Raw genomic sequence first — 23077 nt, forward strand, 5'->3', positions numbered from 1 at the left:
CCGGAGTCTCATGGGCCGCCCGGGGGGCCCGCTTTGGCCGCCCGGAGTCTCAGGGGCCGCCCGGGGGGCCCGCCCCGGCCGCCCGGAGTCTCAGGCGCCGCCCGGGGGGCCCGCCCCGGCCGCCCGGAGTCTCTTGGGCCACCCGGGGGACCCGCTTGGAGTCTCATGGGCCGCCCGGGGGGCCCGCCCCGGCCGCCCGGAGTCTCTTGGGCCGCCCGGGGGGCCCGCCCCGGCCGCCCGGAGTCTCAGGGGCCGCCCGGGTGGCCCACCCCGGCCGCCCGGAGTCTCAGGGGCCGCCCGGGGGGGCCCGCCCCGGCCGCCCGGAGTCTCAGGGGCCGCCCGGGGGGCCCGCCCCGGCCGCCCGGAGTCTCATGGGCCGCCCGGGGGGCCCGCCCCGGCCGCCCGGAGTCTCAGGGGCCGCCCGGGGAGCCCGACCCGGCCGCCCGGAGTCTCATGGGCCCGCCCGGAGTCTCATGGGGCGCCCGGGGGGCCCGCTTCGGCCGCCCGGAGTCTCAGGGGCCGCCCAAGGGGCCCGCCCCGGCCGCCCGGAGTCTCAGGGGCCGCCCGGGGGGCCCGCCCCGGCCGCCCGGAGTCTCATGGGCCGCCCGGGGGGCCCGCTCCGGCCGCCCGGAGTCTCATGGGCCGCCCGGGGGGGCCCGCCCCGGCCGCCCGGAGTCTCATGGGCCGCCCGGGGGGCCCGCCCCAACCGCCTGGAGTCTCAGGGGCCGCCCGGGGGGCCTGCCCCCGCCCCCCGACATTCTCTTGGGCCGCCCGGGGGACCCGCCCGGAGTCTCATGGGCCGCCCGTGGGGCCCGCCCCGGCCGCCCGGAGTCTCTTGGGCCGCCCGGGGGGCCCGCCCCGGCCGCCCGGAGTCTCAGGGGCCACCCGGGGGGCCCGCCCCGGCCGCCCGGAGTCTCAGGGGCCGCCCGGGGGGCCCACCCCGGCCGCCCGGAGTCTCATGGGCCACTCGGGGGGCCCGCCCCGGCCGCCCGGAGTCTCAGGGGCCGCCCGGGGGGCCCGCTTCGGACGCCCGGAGTCTCTTGGGCCGCCCGGGGGGCCCGCCCCGGCCGCCCGTAGTCTCTTGGGCCGCCCGGGGGGCCCGCCCCGCTTGCCCGGAGTCTCTTGGGCCGCCCGGGGAGCCCGCCCCGTCCGCCCGGAGTCTCTTGGGCCGCCCGGGGGGCCCGCCCCGTCCGCCCGGAGTCTCTTGGGCCGCCCGGGGGGCCCGCCCCGTCCGCCCGGAGTCTCTTGGGCCGCCCGGGGGGCCTGCTCCGGCCGCCCGGAGTCTCTTGGGCTGCCCGGGGGGCCCAACCCGCTTGCCTGGAGTCTCTTGGGCCGCCCGGGGGGCCCACCCCGTCCGCCCGGAGTCTCTTGGGCCGCCCGGGGGGCCCGCACCGGCCGCCCGGAGTCTCCTGGGCCGCCCGGGGGGCCTGCCCCACTTGCCCGGAGTCTCTTGGGCCGCCCAGGGGGCCTGCCCCGTCCGCCCGGAGTCTCTTGGGCCGCCCGGGGGGCCCGCTCCGGCCGCCCGGAGTCTCTTGGGCCGCCCGGGGGGCCCGCCCCGGCCGCTTGGAGTCTCATGGGCCGCCCGGGGGGCCCGCTTCGGCCGCCCGGAGTCTCTTGGGCCGCCCAAGGGGCCCGCCCCGGCCGCCCAGAGTCTCTTGGGCCGCCCAAGGGGCCCGCCCCGGCCGCCCAGAGTCTCTTGGGCCGCCCAAGGGGCCCGCCCCGAGTCTCATGGGCCGCCCGGGGACAAACTCTAGCACAGCGCCACCTATTAGAAGTAGCTGTGCTAGAGTTTGTCTCCTTTACTGGAGAGACAATTTGAATATTTCCTAGAGGGGCGTGGCAGCTATAAGTCCCCTTACCTGGCAGCCAGACTGGCTTGCAAAGTCTCCTTAAGGAGAATAGTGTTCCCCCGTGGTCCCCACATAGCTTTCTCATGAGCCAGATCAGACACCCCATACTTTGCACTGACGAGGGGCAAGCACCCTGAAACACCGTGTCTGCAAATTGGGATTCTGATCTGGCTTATATATCCTGAGTCATATTGCAAAGGATTGTTGAAAATCCACTTGTGACTTTTAGGATCGCTACTTCCAATAGGTGGCGCTGTGCTAGAGTTTGTCTCCTTTACTGGAGAGACAAGTTGAATATTTCCTAGAGGGGCATTGCAGCTATAAGTCCCCTTACCTGGCAGCCAGACTGGCTTGCAAAGTCTCCTTAAGGAGAATAGTGTTCCCTCATGGATTCATGTCTTTTTTACCTCAGTTAAGAGATGTGCTCCTCTGACCATCCGAGCGCGTCACAGCCCGGACCAGACTCTAATCAGAGGACAATAAAACTTTCACACTGAACTGCAGCAATATTTATGGCCACAACAGTTTGCCCCCCTGCCATAGTGATAGTTCTGTTTCATGTAACTTGTTTCTTTTTTTTTTTTTTTTTTTACTGCACTATTCTATGTCCTGTTGTGTATAAATATGTGACTCTTCAGATTTTGTGTTACCATGCCTGATGAAGAGACCTGAGTAGTCTGGAAAGCTTGCTATTATTACCATCTTTTCAGTTAGCCATTAAAAGGTATCAACCACTGAGGACTTCGGTTCTTTTAAACATTTTTTTTTTCAATATAAATGTATGAGTGCTGTCAGCATTGCTACAGAGGTTACAGTGGTTTTAGGGTCAGTCTATCAGTGCTCAGACCATACGTCACACACTGCATCAACTGGATGTAGTCCCATAAGGAAGCCTCTTCTAAAGATGATGCACAGGAAAGCCTGCACACAGTTTGTGGAAGAAAAGCAGACTAAGGACATGGATTACTGGAACCATGTCCTGTGGTCTGATGAGACCAAGGTAAACTTATTTGGTTCTGATGGTGTCAAATGTGTGTGGCAGCAAGCAGGTAGGGAGGACAAAGAAAAGTATGTCCGGCCTACAGTCAGGCATAGTGGTAGGAGTGTCATGGTTTGGAGCTGCAAGAGAGCTGCCGGCTGTGGGGAGCTGCAGGTCATTGATGGAACCATGAATGCCAACATGTACTGTGACATACTGAAGCAGAGCATGATCTCCTCCCTTCGGAAACCGGGCCACAGGGCAGTATGCCAACATAACGACCCCAAACACCTCCAAGACGACCACTGCCTTGCTAAGGTCTGGAGACTCTTGGGACTGGCCAAGAGTCTCCAGACCTAAACCCTATTGAGCATCTATGGGGCCCCCTCAAACGGAAGGTGGAAAAGTGCAAGGTCTCTAACATCCACTAGATCCTGTCGTCATGGAGGATGGAAAAGAATCCAGTGGCTTCTGTGAAGCTCTAGTGAACTTCATGCCCCAGAGAGTTAAGGCAGTGCTTGAAAATAATGGCGGCCACACAAAATATTGACACTTTGGGCACAATTTGGACATTTTCACTAAGGGACTACAGCACGCAACCTAATAAGTGACACATCCATGGAATCAAGGCCTCAACTTCTACATCATGCTGCTGTCAGAATCACATAATAGCTTTAAGTATGTTTCCAATACTTTGTTTACTATAAAGGGATTGTCTGGGACTTTGAGAAAATGTCATCGGAATAAAAATGGTCACAAAATAAAAATTAGTCAACCCTTAAAGAGAATCTGTCAGTTCATGCAACCAGTTAAAACCAATTACATGTGTGTAGGTTATATGAACACATTAATCTAGACTTCCATTGTGCTCTGGACGATATAAAGCACTTCCACTACCACAGCTAATTCTCTGCCAAACTCCATCTTCCACTAGACAATGGACATGCTGCAGGCTTCCTATCAATCACCTAGTGGAGGGCAGCATTAGGCTGAAGATGGAGCTCAGACCCGAAGACATGGAAATGCTCTGTCCCACCCAGAGCACATCCAGCCTCATTTGCATATCACCTCTAAAGTGGATTTTTCAGCAATAAAAGATTGAATTACTTCTCATATCCGACACAGCCATGTAGGTTTAGAGGGGTTAAATGAATCGACAGATTCTCTTTAAATCCATCACCACGTTATCTAATATATAAAGCACTAGCTGTACTACCCGGCTTCGCCCGGGTTAATAACTGTTAACAAAATAGTAACTGTCTCTCTGTTTCTCTCCCATTCTCTGTATGTCTCCCCCTCTGTATATATCTCTCTGTCTCTCGCTCTCTCTGTCTGTCTCTTTCCCTGTCTGTCTCTGACTGTCTCTTTCTCCGTCTTTCTCAACCTCTTTCCCTGTCTGTCTCTTTCCCTCTCTTTCCCTGTCTCTCTTTCCCTCGTCTCTTTCCCTGTGTCTGTCTCTTTGTCTGTCTCTTTACCTGTCTTTGTCTGTCTCTTATCCTGTCTGTCTCTTTCCCTGTCTCTCTGTTTCCCTGTGTCTGTCTCTTTCCCTGTGTCTGTCTCTTTGTCTGTCTCTTATCCTGTCTGTCTCTTTCCCTTTCTTTCCCTGTCTCTCTGTTTCCCTGTGTCTGTCTCTTTCCCTGTCAGTCTGTCTCTTTGTCTGTGTCTGTCTCTTTGTGTCTGTCTCTTACCCTGGCTATGTCTGTTTCTTAACCTGTCTATGTCTGTTTCTTACCCTGTCTGTGTCTGTCTCTTTCCCTGGCTGCATTGTGACACGCCAACATTCCATATAAGGGTGTGGCTGTGCATTCTTCTGAAGTTCTGGCTGCACTGTGGCTCCCAGCTCCATTCGCTTTAATGGAGGCAGGTTTTTTGGCGAATAACTGTAAAGCGCGGGGTTAAAATTTCCCCTCAAAACATAGCCTATGATGCTTTCGGGGTCCAGAAGTGTGAGTGTGCAAAATTTTGTGGCTGTAGCTGCGACGGTGCAGATGCCAATCCCGGACAAGCACACACACACACATACACACATTCAGCTTTATATATTAGATAGTTAGTGTGTGTGTGTGTGTGTGTGTGTGTGTGTGTGTGTGTGTGTGTGTGTGTGTGTCCGTCCACTAAAAGAATCCGCACCGTCGCATGTACAATCACGAAATTTTGCATAGGCACCCCATTTGACTCAGGGAAGGTCATAGACTATGTTTTGAGGGGAATTTTTAACCCCGTGCTTTACAGTTGTTCACCAAAAAACCCGCCTCCATTAAAGTCAATGGAGCTGGGAGCCACAATGCAGCCAAAGCTTCAGAAGAATGCGCAGCCACGCCCTTGAATGGAATGTTGGCATGTCAGAATGCAACCAGAGAAAGAGACAGAGACAGACAGGGAAAGAGAGACAGACAGGGAAAGAGACAGACATGGAAAGGGAGAGACAGACAGACAGGAAAAAGAGAGACAGTCAGGGAAAGGAAGAGACAGACAGGGAAAGGGAGAGACAGACAGGGAAAGGGAGAGACAGACAGGGAAAGGGAGAGACAGACAGACAAAGGGAAAGAGACAGACAGACATGGAAAGAGACAGACAGACAGGGAAAGAGCCAGAAAGACAGAGAGAGACAGACAGAGACTGGGAGTGAAACAAAGAGACAGTTACTATCCCGGGCAACGCCAGGTACTACAGCTAGTGTAATATATTATTCATATCGCCACCGCTTGTGACGTTTGCAATGTAACGGCATATGACCGTTGTGGCCAGTGATCGACAGCAGCTGTCACCTGAAAAACGTATCTAAATAGCAGCAACCACGGAGACGTGTCTGATTTGTGGATCATAATTGCCCATTTAAAAGTCAATGGATGCATGAAAAACAAAAAAAAGTGTACAATATCCACGGAGGCCGTCAATGTTTCATCCTAGCACATTGTTTTGTTTTTTTTACTGTCTACTGGCGAGGAGAAGCTTGGAAACTTTTAGTTTTGCATAAAAGAAAAAACAGTCACAATGGCAAAAACAAAATAAAAATTAGTTAAAAAAACTGATCAAAATCGATTTAGGGAAGTTTGAATGAGCAGTGAGATTTTAATGCATTTCAGATTTTGGTAAGAAAATGGAGCAATTCAAAGTGTGAATAGTTTCCAAATAGTGCAAAAATGGAAAGGAGCTTCTGAAGATGGGTCTCTTTATCAAATCCGTCCACACAGGAGCACGCACCTGGTCCACTAAACCGAGGCACCAAAATGATCCTCAGAATACCAATGTTTAGACCTAAGTGAATGATAAACATGGAATCATTTCACTTTGCAGTTTTTATTTACGGGTTACATGGGCAGATATACATGATACACAGACACATGGTCATGCAATGGTGCTTTATCAGGGAGGGGATTACGCTGCAAAGACTTGGTCATCAATCGCTATGATATTCTGCACCAAATCACTGTAGTGGGAGATCAAATGGAAGACACTGTACTGTTCAGGTATGTATATTACCTACATCTGGCAGCATTAGATATCGGCTGATCGGTGGGGGTGTCGACCCCCATCGATAGCATGTTGATGACCTGTGCTAAGCATGGGTCATCATCATCATTCAGTCTAGGACAACTCTTTTCTAGTATTCCCATCTCAAGACATTTATGGAAGATCCAAAGCATATCTATGGGGTGATAGATGGCAGTGGATGGTCACATCTTGGATGTACATCAATATTAAGAACGTGGCCCATGTCTTATGTCTCCAGCTACAATCGTAGAATGGTAGAGTTGGAAGGGACCTCAAGGGCCATCGGGTCCAACCCCCTACGCCCTGCGAGTGCAGGTTTTCCTAAATCATCCCAGCTCTGAGTAGAGAAACAGGGTGGCTCTACATACACTGGAGGAACCAGAACCTGTCACAAGGTGTCAGCTGAGTGCAAATGAATCTCCAGGTGGGATCCTTCTTGGGAATAAAACTGACAGGGGCCATAAGGGGCTTGATACAAAACATGAATGTTTGTATAGCAGTATCGTCAGTGATCATGGGTCACATGATGGAAGGAGAAGTCTTCAACTCTTCATCTTCAGAAGTCAGGGAACAAGGAGAGCAAAAGAAGATACCGGAAGATAAAATCCTGGTAGGACTTTTGAATGGGGGGGACACATTTGCTTCATTTGGCCGATAGTGATATAAGGTACATGGCCATTTTTAACCACGAAGATCAGCCCTGCTCCAAGAGATCACTTCTTATGGCTATTTACCCTTTGCAATCTAATATATAAAGCTGTGCGTGTGTGTGTGTGTGTGTGTGTGTGTGTGAGTGTATGCGTGTGTATGTATGTCCGGTAAAGGAATCCGCATCGTCGCATTTACAATCACAAAATTTTGCACAGACACCCCATGTGACTCAGGGAACGTCATAGACTATGTTTTGACGGGAAGATTTAAAGGAGTTGGCCGACATAAACTCAAAAATTTTTGTTAAGCTAATCTGTGCTGTATTGTCATATAAAACATCCCTATATTGTTATTTTTTGTTTTCTATCATTTGTTCCTCTTGAATTATTCCTTTATTCTCTGCAGCTCTTTGTTTACATTCAGCTCTAGCAAACATGACCACTTCCTGTGCTAAAGCTCCCAATCACAGCTGGCACCGCCCGGCCTCAGTGTCCAGCCCCTCCCCCTGCCAGCCCTGCCCTCTGCCCGCCCCCTGCACACACATTCCCTGTCAGTATTCTGCCCCAGCACCTGATCTGTTATCACTACAGCATTGCAAATAACAGCCCCACATCGGGCTCTGCACCCCCCCCCCCCCCCCACACACACACACACACACACACACACACACACACACCGGGCTCTGCGCCCCCCCGCACACACACATCGGGCTCTGCACCACACACATATGGCTCTGCACCACACACACACACACACACACACACATGGCTCTGCACCACACGCACACACGGCGCTCTGTACCGACCCCCCTACCCCCATAGGGAACACATGTAGGGAGTACATACTCACCCATCCCCGGTCCCCGCCGCTCCTGCACGTTCGTCCGCTGTCTGTGCTCTGGACATATTAGCACAGTAGTGACGTCACCGCTGTGCTGAAGAGAGCACAGACAGCGGGATAGTGATGAGAAGCAGCGCTGCGCTCCCTCTCATCAACACTTTCAAATATACCGACATCTGTGATCTGTGATGCCGGTACATTTGAATGTGCGATCCTGAGCAGGGGGCCCGGTTCTGGCGCTGATACCACGGCAGCCGCCGCCAGGCCCCTCCCCCAGGTGACGGACCCCACAGCAGTGTAGGGGGAGGTTGTGGGGAGAGTACGGGGTGTGGGGGAATGTGTGGGAGGGTGCAGGGAAGAAGGCGGGGACTCCACGCACTGTACAGCCCAGCAGGGAGGTGACATGCTGTTCCCAGATTTGCATGTCAACATGGTCCTGCCCATGTTGACATGAAATGACTGGAAGCAGCAAAATTGCGGCAGGAGCGGTCACATGACCACTCTGAGCCGGGGGAGAGGGGCTGACAGCAGGGTAGGTAAGTGGTCTCTATCTACTTCATTGCCCTAATGTAGCCCAATAGGTAATAAAAAAAAAAGTCAAAAGAAGACGGATAACCCCTTTAACCACGCACTTTACAGTTACTCTCCATCAAACCTGCCTACATTAAAGTCAATGGAGCTACAAGCTATAGGTTATTAATAGCAGCTGTGAGTGGTTGCTATAGGAACGAAAGACATTCATAGTATAAGAAGCTTATGTGTGAGGTAATAAGAGGTCGGTAGAGAAACAGACAGAGATAGGCACAGACAGACTACGAGGCATACAGGGAAAGAGACAGACAGGGAAAGAGAGAGAGACAGACAGACAGACAGACATGGATAGAGAAAATAGCCAGATATCCCTCCGGGAAGGACCCAGCCGAGTCTCCTAAAAAGAGCCACTCCTTGGCTGGGTCCTTCCCGGAGGGATATCTGGCTATTTTCTGTGTTGAGACTCCTAACAGAGGCTCCATGGACTTTTTTTATTTGCATACTTCCCAGGGGGCAATACACCTAGGATTTCACTGTTTTGAGCGCCTTTGCTCGCTGCCGGCCGGCAGTGTTTTCTCTGGATGGTCTCCCTGAGATCAGTGATTGTTTTGTGTTGCTCAGACATGGATAGAGACAGACAGAAAGAAACAAACAAAAACAGGAACACAGAGACAAACACAAACAGAAACTGGGAGAGAGACAAAGAGACAGTTACTATCCGGGCCAACGCCCGGGTACTACAGCTAGTTCCATATATTAATTAATCTCGGATGGGACATTACGGAGATGATCTATCGTAATCTAATACAACTCATCCTGGCGGTGAGTTCCCCTTGTTGGCCCTCGTAAAAATAAATACACATATACTCACCTCCAGTGCCAGCAATGTTTAAATCCACATTTCCAGGGCCCATACGACATTGGTTGCGGGGCTCAGGTGTCATACCAATCAATACCCAGCGTCTATCACCCCACCTTCAGATATTTGAGCAGGATGTGATTGCAGCGCTCACTTCCCACTCAAAGATCAGAAGTCGGGATGAAGGAAGCCGGCGCTGATTGGTCTCGGGGTTCACGTGTCAAAATGTCAAACGGCCCCGGGAACATGTCTTCTGACATCGCTGGAACACTGGCCGCTCCGGAGGTCAGTATAGGCTTATTTTTACGGGGGTGAACAAGGGGAACGAGATTGCCCTTTAAGGCAAATTAACGAGTACCACTGTTACAGTATAAGAAGTGCACATTATAAAGCAATGATGCAGTAAATACCGATAATATTCACTTATTCATTTTACTATCAGAAATGAAGGCGAAAAGTATCAACATAAACACTTTTTTTGGAGCTAAAAAACCCAAAACACAGTTTGCACAAGAATTTTCACATTTTTGTGATTTTATGCAAACTTTTCAAAAGCTGTGGTGGGAAAATAGGCAAGATTAGCTAGGTTTAATCCAGATAATAGCGTTTAAAAAAATCTCAGTTCTCCAGTAGGGTAAGATCTGATCACAAAGCTGTGATAGCAGCTATATATTCAGCCGTGTGTATCTGTATGTGGCTCCGGTGTTCACTGCTCCTGAATTTTCCATATAATAAATAACAGAGCTTGAAAAACATGCACCTATATGTATAGAAAGAAACGAGTGTGACGCAGGCAGACGAACTGACGGAGGTTGATCTTGAGGGATGCGGACAAGTTCAGCGTTTTGGTGATCTCATTAGTAACGGCACCGGTGCTGCCAATATTAGGAGATTTCATCGTATGATTTCAAGTACAGGGGTTTGGCTTGTTTCCTCAGCTTCTCCTGTGTGCGCAGGGATTTACTGTGCGGTACGGCCAGTCCCATTGGAGGTAAGTGAGTCTGAGGACGCAAGAAAAGGCAGAGACAATCCGATCAGGCCAGAATATGAAGAAAACACACAGCAGCAATGCAGAAAGGAGCGTCAAGAACATTATGTAGTTTCCGGACAGTGTTCTCCTGCTGCACAATCACAACTCCCGGCATTGCAGGACAAGTTGAAAGATGTAACACATGGGATGACATAGTGCAAGTCTTCATTTCACTACTGTGGCTCATAGGCATACCCAGCCCGGCAATAGAGAGGCAGGAGGTCCGGGGCTAGGCCGCAACTGAAGCCAGTGCACTGGTGATCATCATACCTTGCTATAATAAGGCCCCTTGTAAACAATGGCCTAAAACTTGAGCCTTAGCTCAATATTTGGTGTGAACAGACATTCTGTGCTACCAAAATCCCTTTATGATGCAGCCTTAAAGAGAACCTATTAGCACAATTTTGTCATGTAGAGTAAACACATGGCTGTGACTGGCCCTGTAATACAGATCACATTGATATCTTTGGTGAAGAAATCTGCTTTGTTGTTCTTCTTTAATCACCATTTGAAGTTTTCTGCCGATTAGATTTCGGTGCACAAGGGCCGGACTGTACACTGGGCCTTCTCCTCCCTATCTGTGATTCCCCAGCCCCTTAACCTACCTCTGGTTTGTGATTCACCAGCCCCTGCACTTGCCTCCCGGTCTGTGATCCACCTGTCCCCTCCACCCGCCGACGATCTGTGATTCACCAGGCCCCGCCACCGGTCTGTGATTCACCGAGCCCCTCCAACCGCCTCTGGTCTGTGAGTTCCAAGCCCCTCCACCTACCTCCGGTTTGTGATTCAACAGCCCCTCCACTTGCCTCCCGGTCTGTGATCCACCCACCCCCTCCGCCCGCCGCCGGTCTGTGATTCAACATGCCCCGCCACTGGTCTGTGATTCACCAGGCCCCTCCACCTGCCTCTGGTCTGTGATTTACTCGGCGCCTTTGCTTACTTCTGGTCTGTGATTCCCCAGCCTCTGCCTCCGGTCTGTGATTCCCCGGTCCCTCCGCCTGCCTCCGGTCTGTGATTCCCTGTCCCCTAGCCCTCAATAGAGTCTGTGATTCTCCAGCCCCTGCCTCCGGTCTGTTATTCCCTGGCCCCTCTGCCTTCCTCTCTTCTGTGAATGATCTGCCTTCTCTATTTTAAGTCTAAGCAGTGACCTGTCATTCAGAGACTGGAGGCCATTGAGGGGGCCGGGAAATCACAGACAAGAAGGAGAAAACCCAGTGTACAGTCTGTCCTCTGTACACTGAAATCTAATCAGCAGATTCAATTTGTGATTAAAGAGGAAAAAGAGAGCGGATTTCTTCACCAAAGGTATCAATGTAATCAGTATTACAGAGACATATCAGCCCTGTCTTTAGTTTACAAAATCCTGCAGACTGGTTCTCTTAAAAAATATGACAATTGAAATATCAGTTTTGCAAAAAGCTCCTCTGCAGACTTTGCATCCATGTAAACATAAAAAAAATAATATATACAGTATATATACAATATATATATATATATATATATATATATATATATATATATATATATATATATATACACACACACACACACACACACACACACACACACACATATACATACACACATTAATATATTAATATAATAATAATATAGTATATATACACACATATATACATATAACACTCCTAAAATAAATCTGAGCAAACAACGCTCCTATTATTACAAAATATAATTAAAAACAAGAGCGGCGATGACTGCAAAAAGAATATGTGATTCTAAACGATGAGAAATTGAAATGCAGCCATTAAATAATATGTAGCTATGACCAGCAGGTGGCGATACAGCTACAAGCAAAACCATTCAAATAAAGCGCAAGAGCAGAAGAGAAAATAAAAAAGCCGCATTTTGCAGTTATTTTTTTAAAGGGGTTATCCATTGTCACACATTGCAAAGAAACCATGTGTGTCACCAAGTGGTGGACTCCACCTGAACATATGGACAGCAATAGAAAAACAACTTGCTGTGCGTATGTTCCCTCCACTTCAGGCTTTGAAAGAAGTCAAGTGGCAAAAAGAGGGGATCTTACTATACTTTTGTCGGCTTCCACTTAAAAAAAAAAAAAAAAAAAAAATATGACAAAGAAGGCGTTTTAGGAAAAACCCCACTGTTTTTCTGAAGCGTCTTCTTAAATAATGTTATTTGAACACCGGCGTCCAAAAGATGCTATGTGCACATACCCAAAAGGCTACTTTACACGCTGCGATATCGGTCCCGATATCGCTAGTGTGGGTACCCGCCCCCATCTGTTGTGCGACACGGGCAAATCGCTGCCCGTGCCGCACAACATCGCCCAGACCTGTCACACATACATACCTGCCCGGCGACGTCGCTGTGACCGGCGAACCGCCTCCTTTCTAAGGGGGCGGTCCGTGCGGCGTCACAGCAACGTCACTGAGCGGCCGTCTAATAGAAGCGGAGGGGCGGAGATGAGTGGCCGGAACATCCCGCCCACCTCCTTCTTTCTCATAGCGGCCGGGAGGCAGGTAAGGAGAGCTTCCTCGTTCCTGCGGCGTCACACATAGCGATGTGTGCTGCCGCAGGAGCGACGAACTGCATCGTTACTGCTGCAGTAACGATAATCGAGAATGGACCCCCATGTCACCGATGAGCGATTTTGCACATTTTTGCAACGATGCAAAATCGCTCATCGGTGTCACACGCAGCAACATCGCTAATGCGGCCGGATGTGCGACACAAATTCCGTGACCCCAACGACTCCGCATTAGCGATGTCGCAGCGTGTAAAGCCCCCTTTAGGCAGGGTCGGGAACCTATGGCTCTCAAGACAGATATGGCTGTCTTTTTTTTTTTTTTTTTTTATAACTGAATATTTTATTAAATTTTTTCAAAGCAAACATGGAAAAATATGTAGACATGTCCCACAAGCATGTGAGCAGTAACTTTAAACCATAAATCAGGGCACATATCTTATTATCCACTGATACATTAGAAACAGGGAACGTGACAAGACAAACAATACAATACTAGACAGGGAAACATAGGGAGGGAACAGAGTAGGGAGGGTGGGTGAGTATATCAAACTTCCATCAAAACCATGCCGAGCTATTGTTCATTATTGGCCCAATGAGTGTCCCAGAGTGACCAAACACCCTCAAAGTGATCCACCGTATTATTTGACATGGCCGACAAGTACTCCATTCTCCTCACATCTTGGATCCGAGAATGGAGATCTGTAAGTGAGGGCGGATGGGCTAACCTCCAGTTACGGGCAATCAGACACCTGGCTGCTGTGGTCATGTGTAATAGTAACCGCTTCACTCTCCTCCCCAACTGGACAGGTGGAATATTCAATAAATAGAACTTAGGATCCAGGGGTATCTTACTCTGTAAATGAGATTGCAGCAACTTCCAGAAGCCCTGGATATTGGGGCATACACAGAATATGTGCGGTATGTCTCCTCCTGTAGCCCCACATCTCCAACAATTATCTGGTATAGCTGGGTTTAGTTTATGTAGTAGTGCTGGGGTGTGATACCAATACATGAGTAATTTATACTGATTATCCTTATAAACATAACACGAGGAAGTTTTTGAGGCAGTATCCCAAATCCGTCTCCACATACATAGGGGAATGGTCTCATCAAGGAAATCTTCCCATTTGCTCATATATGTATGAATCGGCTTGTCTTCTGGGTAGGGGGTAATTAAAATGCGATATATGTCCGAGATAAGGCCCTTGGTGGAGACCCCAGCTCTGCATAATCTCTCAAAAAGTGTAGGGGTAGAGACTTCCAGGGAGAAAAAAAGGGAGTGCATCAGGTGTCTAAGGGGTGCTTCACACATAGCGAGATCGCTACCGAAATCGCTGCTACGTCACGGTTTTTGTGACGCAGCAGTGACCTCATTAGCGATCTCGCTATGTGTGACACGGAGCAGCGATCTGGCCCCTGCTGTGAGATCGCTGCTCGTTACACACAGCCCTGGTTTGTTTTTTTATTGTTGCTCTCCCGCTGTGACGCACAGATCGCTGTGTGTGACAGCGAGAGAGCGACGAAATGAAGCGAGCAGAGAGCAGGAGCCGGCGTCTGGCAGCTGCGGTAAGCTGTAACCAGGGAAAACATCGGGTAACCAAGGTGGTTACCCGATATTTACCTTCGTTACCAGCCTCCGCCGCTCTCACGCTGCCAGTGCCGGCTCCTGCTCTCTGCACATGTAGCTGCAGTACACATCGGGTTAATGAACCCGATGTGTACTGTAGCTAGGAGTGCAGGGAGCCAACGCTAAGCAGTGTGCGCGGCTCCCTGCTCTCTGTACATGTAGCGACGTTATGATCGCTGCTGCGTCGCTGTGTTTGACAGCTAAGCAGCGATCATAACAGCGACATACAAGGTCGCTGTTACGTCACAGAAAATGGTGACGTAACAGCGACGTCGTTGTCGCTATGTGTGAACCCAGCCTAACTTGTAGGTACCAATATTGAGAGTTGCCAGGGAGATTAAATCTAGCAGACATGGTGGCGTAGGGGAGAAGGACCCTGGAGTGTGCGTCTACTATGTCCGTGAAACAAAAAAGCTTCCTGTAAAACCATATCTTAGTCGCAGTACCTTGCATACCGTCTGGCATCTTGGGGTTAAAAAGAAAAAAAGTCAACGGAGAGTGTTCAGATTTAAGTGGAAACTTTTTAATACAGCAATCCCAGATCCTCTTAGTGAAAGCTATGGGGCCCAGGGTATGTGGATCAGGCTTATTAGATGAGGTGCCCCAGAGGTAGGAGTTGGGGTGTATTGGGGCGAGCCATAACTTCTCTATTTCCATCCATCTAGAGAAGGCACAGCGATTAGACCATGCAGGGATGTGGCGTAGATGTACTGCCCAGTAATACTTAGTAATATCAGGGACCCCCAGGCCTCCCCTCACTCTGCTGTCAAGCAAAGTTATTTTTTTAATTCTATGTCTTTTATGGGCCCTAATTAATTGAAGTATAATGGACTATATATTGCGTAACTCTTTGTATGGCACACACACCGGAAGGGTCTCAAATAAATAAAGTAGCTTTGGCAGGACAGACATTTTGCAGATATGGCTCTTTTGATGGCTGCTTCTGGTTCACAGACAAATCTTTAATTAAAAAAGAAATACTGTATTTTCCATTTTGTAAGACGCACTTTTTACCCCCAAAATTGGGGGAAAAATGGGGGTGCGTCTTACAAACCGCATACGGCTTACCGGGGCAGCAGTGGTGGCGCAGGGTCGGCGATATTGTGAGCTCGTGGGGTGTCGTGGCGTACTGCTTTAAATCTCCTGCAATTGTCAAGATCAACTTCAAGAAAATGGCCACGGAGGCGTCGCATGCGCAGATAGGACTCTGCGGCCATTTTCTTGAAGTCCATTGCACTGATCTGCGCATGCGCCTCGGCCATTTTCTTGAAGTCGTTCTCGTCAACTGCGGGAGATTCAAAGCAGCACATGGCAGATCAATGGTGCACGCTGCAGTGACACCCCACGAGCAGCAGTACAGCCGACCTTTTGCACACCGACCCTCTTGGGCCACAAGACCTGCTCTTCCGTGCCTGCAGCATCGCCTACCCTGCCCCTGGCACCTTCAGAGACGCTCCACGACCACCCCTCCCCCCTGGTGAGTATGGCTCTCACAGAATTACATTTTAAATAAGAGCAATACAGGGTGGTTTATTCTACGCGTTTCGGAGATAACTCCTCTCCTTCATAAGGAGATTTTTGGTGGACTTCCTGATGGAGAGGGGTTATCTCCAAAACGCGTAGAATAAACCACCCTGTATTGCTCTTATTTGGAATTAACTCTTTATTGGGTAAAGCAGCGCGGACACTTTTCCACTGTTTATCCTTGTTTTCTCTCTTGCTTCTGCCTTTGACACATGGGGTCTGCAGCAGCTGATACATGCTTTAATACTGGTTGTGTGTCACATAACCACCTCAGGTGAGTAGTTTTCATTAACCCTTACTGTTGTATCCTGGTAAGACCCTATATGCGCTTTTTATATCCAAAGTTTTTTTTACTAGAATTACATTTTAAAATATGTGGCGTTCATGGCTCTCTCAGCCAAAAAAGGTTCCCGACCCCTGCCCTAAGGGGCAGGCTCTCGGCTGGGAAAACTGGATGACATCTAATCCATGGATATTACAGACCTGGATTTCAGGCAATCTATTTCATCCTCCAGGCTGTAGATTATTTGTATAACACACGACTTCTCTGTATAGATATACTTACAGGTCTGGGGTACGGGATTCCATAATGTAACCCAATTTCAATGCGTGCGTGGCATTCTTCTATGCACTGATGGATGCTTTCCACGTGTGTTACCTGTAGGCACAGAAATTGGGTACAATTCTCAGTTACATACTTATCTTAGATATATAAGGACCTTGTAGGACTTCCTATATCAGCAGGAGGTCTACGCCAGGAGGAATGGTACCGGCAGAATCATTACCTAGGCCTGTACTGAGGAGGGAATATATTCTTACTCCTTGTTAGGCATAGGTTATAGGGCAGCTACCTTTTAGGCCTCTTTCATATGTCCGTGAAAAACCACGCACGTTTTTCACGGACGTGTCAGAGGTGCGTTTTGCCCTCCGTGAGCCGTGTCTATGGCACACGTGTGTTCTCCGTGCGTCATCCGTGATAACACACGGAGAACGGGAGCTTTCTGCTCACCTGTCCCTGGCGTCGCTGTCCGTGGTGCTGATCTTCGGTCTCCGGTCCTGCCGACTCCCGGCTGCTGCTGCTTCCGGCCGCAGTGAAGTGAATATGCAATGAGCATAATGAGCGGCGATCGGAAGCAAGGTACAGCAGCGGCAGAGACAGCAGGGCTGGAGAAGGTGAGTAATGTTTTTTTTTTCCTCTCAAACACGTGTGTTTTCTCCGGCGCGTGTCACATGGAACACATCCATTTGCGTTCCGTGTGACACCCGTGATGCCGGAGAAAAACGGACATGTTGACGTGTGGAGCACACGGACACACGTATGCTCCACACATACACATGGTCCATGGCAGAACACGCACTTGAGCGCAGACCCATTGATTTTAATGGGTCTACGTGTGCCCGTGTCTCCGGTACGTGAGAAAAGAAGGGAATTTTGTTTACTTACCGTAAATTCCTTTTCTTCTAGCTCCTATTGGGAGACCAAGACAATTGGGTGTATAGCTTCTGCCTCCGGAGGCCACACAAAGTATTACACTTTAAAAAGTGTAACCCCTCCCCTCTGCCTATACACCCTCCCGTGCATCACGGGCTCCTCAGTTTTGGTGCAAAAGCAGGAAGGAGGAAACTTATAAATTGGTCTAAGGTAAATTCAATCCGAAGGATGTTCGGAGAACTGAAAACCATGAACCAAAAGAACAATTCAACATGAACAACATGTGTACACAAAAGAACAACAGCCCGAAGGGAACAGGGGCGGGTGCTGGGTCTCCCAATAGGAGCTAGAAGAAAAGGAATTTACGGTAAGTAAACAAAATTCCCTTCTTCTTTGTCGCTCCATTGGGAGACCCAGACAATTGGGACGTCCAAAAGCAGTCCCTGGGTGGGTAAAAGAATACCTCGATAAAAAAGAGCCGAAAACGACCCCCTCTTACAGGTGGGCAACCGCCGCCTGAAGGACTCGCCTGCCTAGACTGGCGTCTGCCGCAGCATAGGCATGCACCTGATAGTGTTTCGTGAAAGTGTGCAGACTAGACCAGGTAGCTGCCTGACACACCTGCTGAGCCGTAGCCCGGTGTCGCAATGCCCAGGACGCACCCACGGCTCTGGTAGAATGGGCTTTCAGCCCAAAGGAAGCGGAAGCCCAGAAGAACGGTAGGCTTCAAGAATCGGTTCCTTGATCCACCGAGCCAAGGTTGACTTGGAAGCCTGCGAACCCTTACGCTGGCCAGCGACAAGGACAAAGAGCGCATCTGAACGGCGCAGGGGCGCCGTGCGAGACACGTAGAGCCGGAGTGCTCTCACCAGATCTAATAAGTGCAAATCCTTTTCACATTGGTGAATTGGATTAGGGCAAAATGAAGGTAAGGAGATATCCTGATTGAGATGAAAAGGAGATACCACCTTAGGGAGAAATTCCGGGACCGGACGCAGAACCACCTTATCCTGGTGAAACACCAGGAAGGGGGTTTTGCATGACAGCGCTGCCAGCTCCGACACTCTACGGAGCGATGTAACTGCCACTAGAAATGCTGTTGTCTCCTAGGAGAGTGATCACTGAGGGTATATGGGAAAAGGTATATAGCCCGACCGAACAGATATATATATATATATATATATATATATATATATATATAGTGTGTATCTATTCCGGCACCCTAAGGGGGACCAGCACCGGGTGACCGGTGTGGCTTACCGACCGCTAAAAAGCGGAGCGTCTGTCCTCCAGATTCCCTGCCTTAGGTCTCCCAGAGTTGCAGAGCTCTTTCCTGGAAATCCTCCACCGGCAGAATGTCAAAAAAATGGCTGCCGGAGCTCTCTGGGGAGGAGTGGAGCCGTGGGCGGCGCTAGAAAAGTGCGGGAATCTGGGGTCCCCACAGTGATCAGTGAGGGGGGAGGAAACATACCGGATGCTCCGGCCCTCACAGCCGACGTCAGGCCGGCCGTCCCGCCCTTACCCCTGACAGGCAGGCCCGGGGGCGGGATTTTTGCTACTAGGCCGCGATGAAGCCGGGGACTAAATTTAAGACCGCGGCCGACATGCATGGGGGGGTCGGCGCGGAAGTCCGCCGGTCTTCACAAATCAGCAGCTGCTGCAGCGTCCGGGAAGAAGGCGCTCCATGCACAATCCCCATGGGGACACAGAGTACCTTATAGATGCAGGGCCCGGTCCCTGAGGATGGATTGACTCCTGTCCAGCAGATTCCCACAGGGGCTGCGGAGGGAGTCCGGTCCCAGTGAATGGATGACTGGTCAGGATCCCACTTCTCCCAGAGCCACTAAGGGATGGTGAAGGAAAACGGCATGAGGCTCCGGCCTTTGTACCCGCAATGGGTACCTCAACCTTAACAGCACCGCCGACATAGTGGGGTGAGAAGGGAACATGCCGGGGGCCCCGTGGGGGCCCTCTTTTCTTCCAACCGACATAACTAAGTTGAGAATGCATGAGTGGATGTGTGCCTCCTTCCACACAAAGCATAAAACTGAGGAGCCCGTGATGCATGGGAGGGTGTATAGGCAGAGGGGAGGGGTTACACTTTTTAAAGTGTAATACTTTGTGTGGCCTCCGGAGGCAGAAGCTATACACCCAATTGTCTGGGTCTCCCAATGGAGCGACAAAGAAATGACCAAACACGTACAAGAGACACGAACGTGTGAAAGAGGCCTTAAAGAGTTATTCCCATCTTCAAAATGGGTGTGATCAGGTAGCAATTAAGAAGCCACTTTCTAGATTACATCATGTTGAATTTTCCCCCTTTCTCCAGATTTCTGGCCTTTTATATTTACATGTTTGCAGCTTGTTGCCATGGGGACCGTTCACTGCTGCAGTTTCAGAGGGATGTTTAAAGACGTGCAGTGCTTACCAGGCCTTTCCTATGGCCGGCCATCTCTAACCCCCTAGATTATAATTGATAGAAAGGCTTCTGGACAAACTCAGTCAAGAAGCAGTTTTATAGCACAGCTCACCTCCCCCAGTTCGGCAGCAAAAGGGATGGTGGCCCCCCATGCTGCCTATAGAGCAACATTGGGAGCGCACAAGTTTTACCCAATGATGGTGTGACCTGTCACTGAGGCAGGACACCAGGATGATGTATAGCTGAGAAATTGAGAATATCCCTTGTAAACAAACACTATAGGCAGCACGTACTTTAAGGAGTAATGATTACTATAAAAAAAGAATGCAAAGGAGGTAAGCTGTATCTGCAGTGTCTCCTATTACAGAAATCTGTTGGTGATTTTCTAGCACAATACTAATGTTATCTTTAAATATGGCTTAGGGTACCGTCATCCTTTAGCGATGCTCCAGCGATCTGACCTGGTCAGGATCGTTGGTGCGTTGCTACATGGTCGCTGGTGAGCTGTCACACAGGCAGATCTCACCAGCGACCAGTGACCAGCCCCCAGCCAGCAGCGACGCGTGGAAGCGATTCTGCGCTTGGTAACTAAGGTAAACATAGGGTAACCAAGCGCTTGGTTACCCGATATTTACCTTGGTTACCAGCGCACACACGCTTAGCGCTGGCTCCCTGCACTCCTAGCCAGAGTACACATCGGGTTAATAAGCAAACCGCTTTGCTTATTTACCCAATGTATACTCTGGCTACGTGTGCAGGGAGCCGGCACTGACAGCCTGAGAGCAGCGGACGCTAGTAACCAAGGAAAATATCGGGTAACCAAGCAAAGGGCTTCTCTTGGTTACCCGATATTTACCTTGGTTACAGCTTACCGCAGGCTGCCAGACGACGGTTCCCTGCACATTCAGATTGTTGCTCTCTCGCTGTCAAACACAGCGATGTGTGCTTCACAGCGGGAGAGCAACGTCCAAGAAAATGAACCAGCACTGTGTGTAACGATCAGCGATTTCACAGCAGGGGCCAGATCACTGCTCAGTGTCACACACAGCGAGATCGCTGATGAGGTCACTGGTGCGTCACAAAAACCGTGACTCAGCAGCGATCTCGCTATGTGAGAGTACCCCTTAGGGAGACCTTTCAGGGCCATTACGTTTTATTGCTCTACCTTATCCCGTTATCTTGTTGTAAGTGCATAGAATTCAGTTTGATGTACTTACATATGGTTGACTAGTTAATACAACCAGCTACCCTGCTTCCCCCTCATATCTCTCAGTGATAGTAAATCTGAACTGATTTAGACAAGTTTGTGAAAAATATTTGCAAGAAAAAGGCTATTTGTGTAGATAGAAAAGGTCTTAGGGGTACTTCTCCCATAGCGAGATCGCTGCTTAGTCACGGTTTTTGTGACGCACCAGTGACCTCATTAGCAATCTCGCTGTGTGTGACACTGAGAAGTGACCTGGCCCCTGCTGTGAGATTGCTGCTCGTTACACACAGTGCTGGTTCATTTTTTGGACCTTGCTCTCCCGCTATGAAGCACACATCGCTGTGTGTGACAGCGAGAGAGCAACGATCTGAATGTGCAGGGAGCCGGCGTCTGGAAGCTGCGGACGTTGGTAACCAAGGTACACATCGGGTAACCAAGCAAAGTGCTTTGCTTGGTTACCCGATATTTACCTTAGTTACTAGCATACGCCACTCTCAGGCTACCAGCACTGGCTCCCTGCACACGTAGCCAGAGTACATATCGGGTAAATAGGCAAAGCGGTTTGCTTATTAACCCAATGTGTACTCTGGCTACGAGTGCAGGGAGCCAGCGCTAAACGGTGTGCACTGGTAACCAAGGTAAATATCGGGTAACCAAGCGAAGGGCTTTGCTTGGTTACCTGATATTTACCTTAGTTACCAAGCGCAGCATCGCTTCCACGCGTCGCTGCTGGCTGGGGGCTGGTCACTGGTGAGATCTGCCTGATTGACAGCTCACCAGCAACCATGTAGCGACGCACCAGCGATCCCTGCCAGGTCAAATCGTGGTCGGAATTGCTGGTATGTCGTATAGTGAGACGGTACCCTTAGAAGTTCAGTTCATGAAAAATGGAGCAAAAACAAAAGTGTTGTGTTTAGATTTTTGGACTAATATATATATATATATATATATATATATGCATATATATATATATATACACATATATATATGCATATATATATATATATATATATACATACACACACACACACACACACTCTTCTCAACATGGAAATGGCAACAGCAAGAAAAATAAGTTGTGCATTTATGGAAATAATAGGAAAGGCATGTTAGTAATATGTTAATGATGAGAGAATTGAAACAGGATTTATAAAACATGTCTAGTATTCAGAGTATGAGTGTGAGTGCCGGGATTTCTGCGTTCATACTTGGTCTTTAAGGCTGCTTTCACACCTCCGGTTTTTACTATGCGGCACAATCCGGCACTTTGCAGGAAAAACGCAACCGTTTTTTTTTTTTGCTGCCGGTTGCGTTTTTCCTGCATAGACTTTAATTAGTGCCGAATTGTGCCGCATGGCCTTGCGTTCCGTCCGGTTTTTGCCGCATGCGGCAGATTTAGCTAATGCGGCGGACGGATGGAATGTTGCCTGGTACTTTTTTTGTGCGGCAAAAAAAAAAAAAACACATAAGCGCCGCATCCGGCTGATGCGGCGCTTTTCACAATGCATCCCTATGGATGCCGGATGCGGCAAAAACCGCATGCGGTTTTTGCCACTGCGCATGCTCAATAGCATGCCGCAAGCGGCAAAAACCGGACGGACCGCATGTAAAAAACTTATGCAAAGGATGCGGTGTTTTCCCCGCATCCGTTGCATAGGTTTCACAGCCGGATTGAGCCGCACGGCTGAAACCGGATGTGTGAAAGCAGCCTAATAGGTCGTGATCTTTTGAAAATATTGCTTTCATTTTCTCATCACTTGCAGATCACTAATATGCCTGTTTGTTCTGTGATTTGCACTTTTTCTCCTTGGTGTTGTAATTTCACTGCTGAGTGAATATGTAAGATAAGCGGCACCACCTAGTGGTCAAACGGATGCAGAGAAATACAGCACCAGAACAGCGCCTACAAGTGGTCAGACATGGAAAAGTACAATGTCAGGTTGTGATGCCTCATTTGTTTTCAATGGTCAGCAGAGAGACGGTGGCTCCCCTGGGTGTCTAACTGAGCATGTGCGACCACTTCCCCATCCAGTCTATAGTCGTGTTGATCGCACATGCTCACTGCCCCCGTTCTAGGAATCGGAGGGGGGTCTCAGCAGCCGACCCCAGCCATCACTGTGT

The 23077-nt window shown here is 50.0% G+C and overlaps 2 protein-coding genes across 2 annotated transcripts in view; both read right to left on the reverse strand.

Moving 5' to 3' along the window:
• Positions 1 to 23077, reverse strand: part of DCUN1D3 (defective in cullin neddylation 1 domain containing 3) — a 96966-nt gene that overhangs the window by 52706 nt on the left and 21183 nt on the right. The gene's annotated exons all lie outside the window — the stretch shown is intronic.
• On the reverse strand, positions 9613 to 19782 carry LYRM1 (LYR motif containing 1). Its single transcript, XM_075318709.1, has 3 exons — positions 19759 to 19782; positions 16464 to 16556; positions 9613 to 10206 (listed from the first exon to the last, which is right to left on the reverse strand). Exons 1-3 carry the CDS (start codon positions 19780 to 19782, stop codon positions 10090 to 10092), a joined length of 234 nt encoding a protein of 77 aa, XP_075174824.1. The 3' UTR covers positions 9613 to 10089.

This window comes from Anomaloglossus baeobatrachus, chromosome 7 (assembly GCF_048569485.1).
Source record: "Anomaloglossus baeobatrachus isolate aAnoBae1 chromosome 7, aAnoBae1.hap1, whole genome shotgun sequence".
NCBI lineage: Eukaryota > Metazoa > Chordata > Amphibia > Anura > Aromobatidae > Anomaloglossus > Anomaloglossus baeobatrachus.

Bases quoted from the DNA above. Each gene is read 5' to 3' on its own strand.
- LYRM1 (XM_075318709.1), bottom strand. From the start codon at position 19,782: ATGGCCGGCCATAGGAAAGGCCTG. The intron at 16,557-19,758 runs GTAAGCACTGCA...CTGTGCCTACAG, and splicing joins CCGGCCATAGGAAAGGCCTG to GTAACACACGTGGAAAGCAT. The intron at 10,207-16,463 runs GTAAGTATATCT...TTGCGTCCTCAG, and splicing joins GAATCCCGTACCCCAGACCT to ACTCACTTACCTCCAATGGG.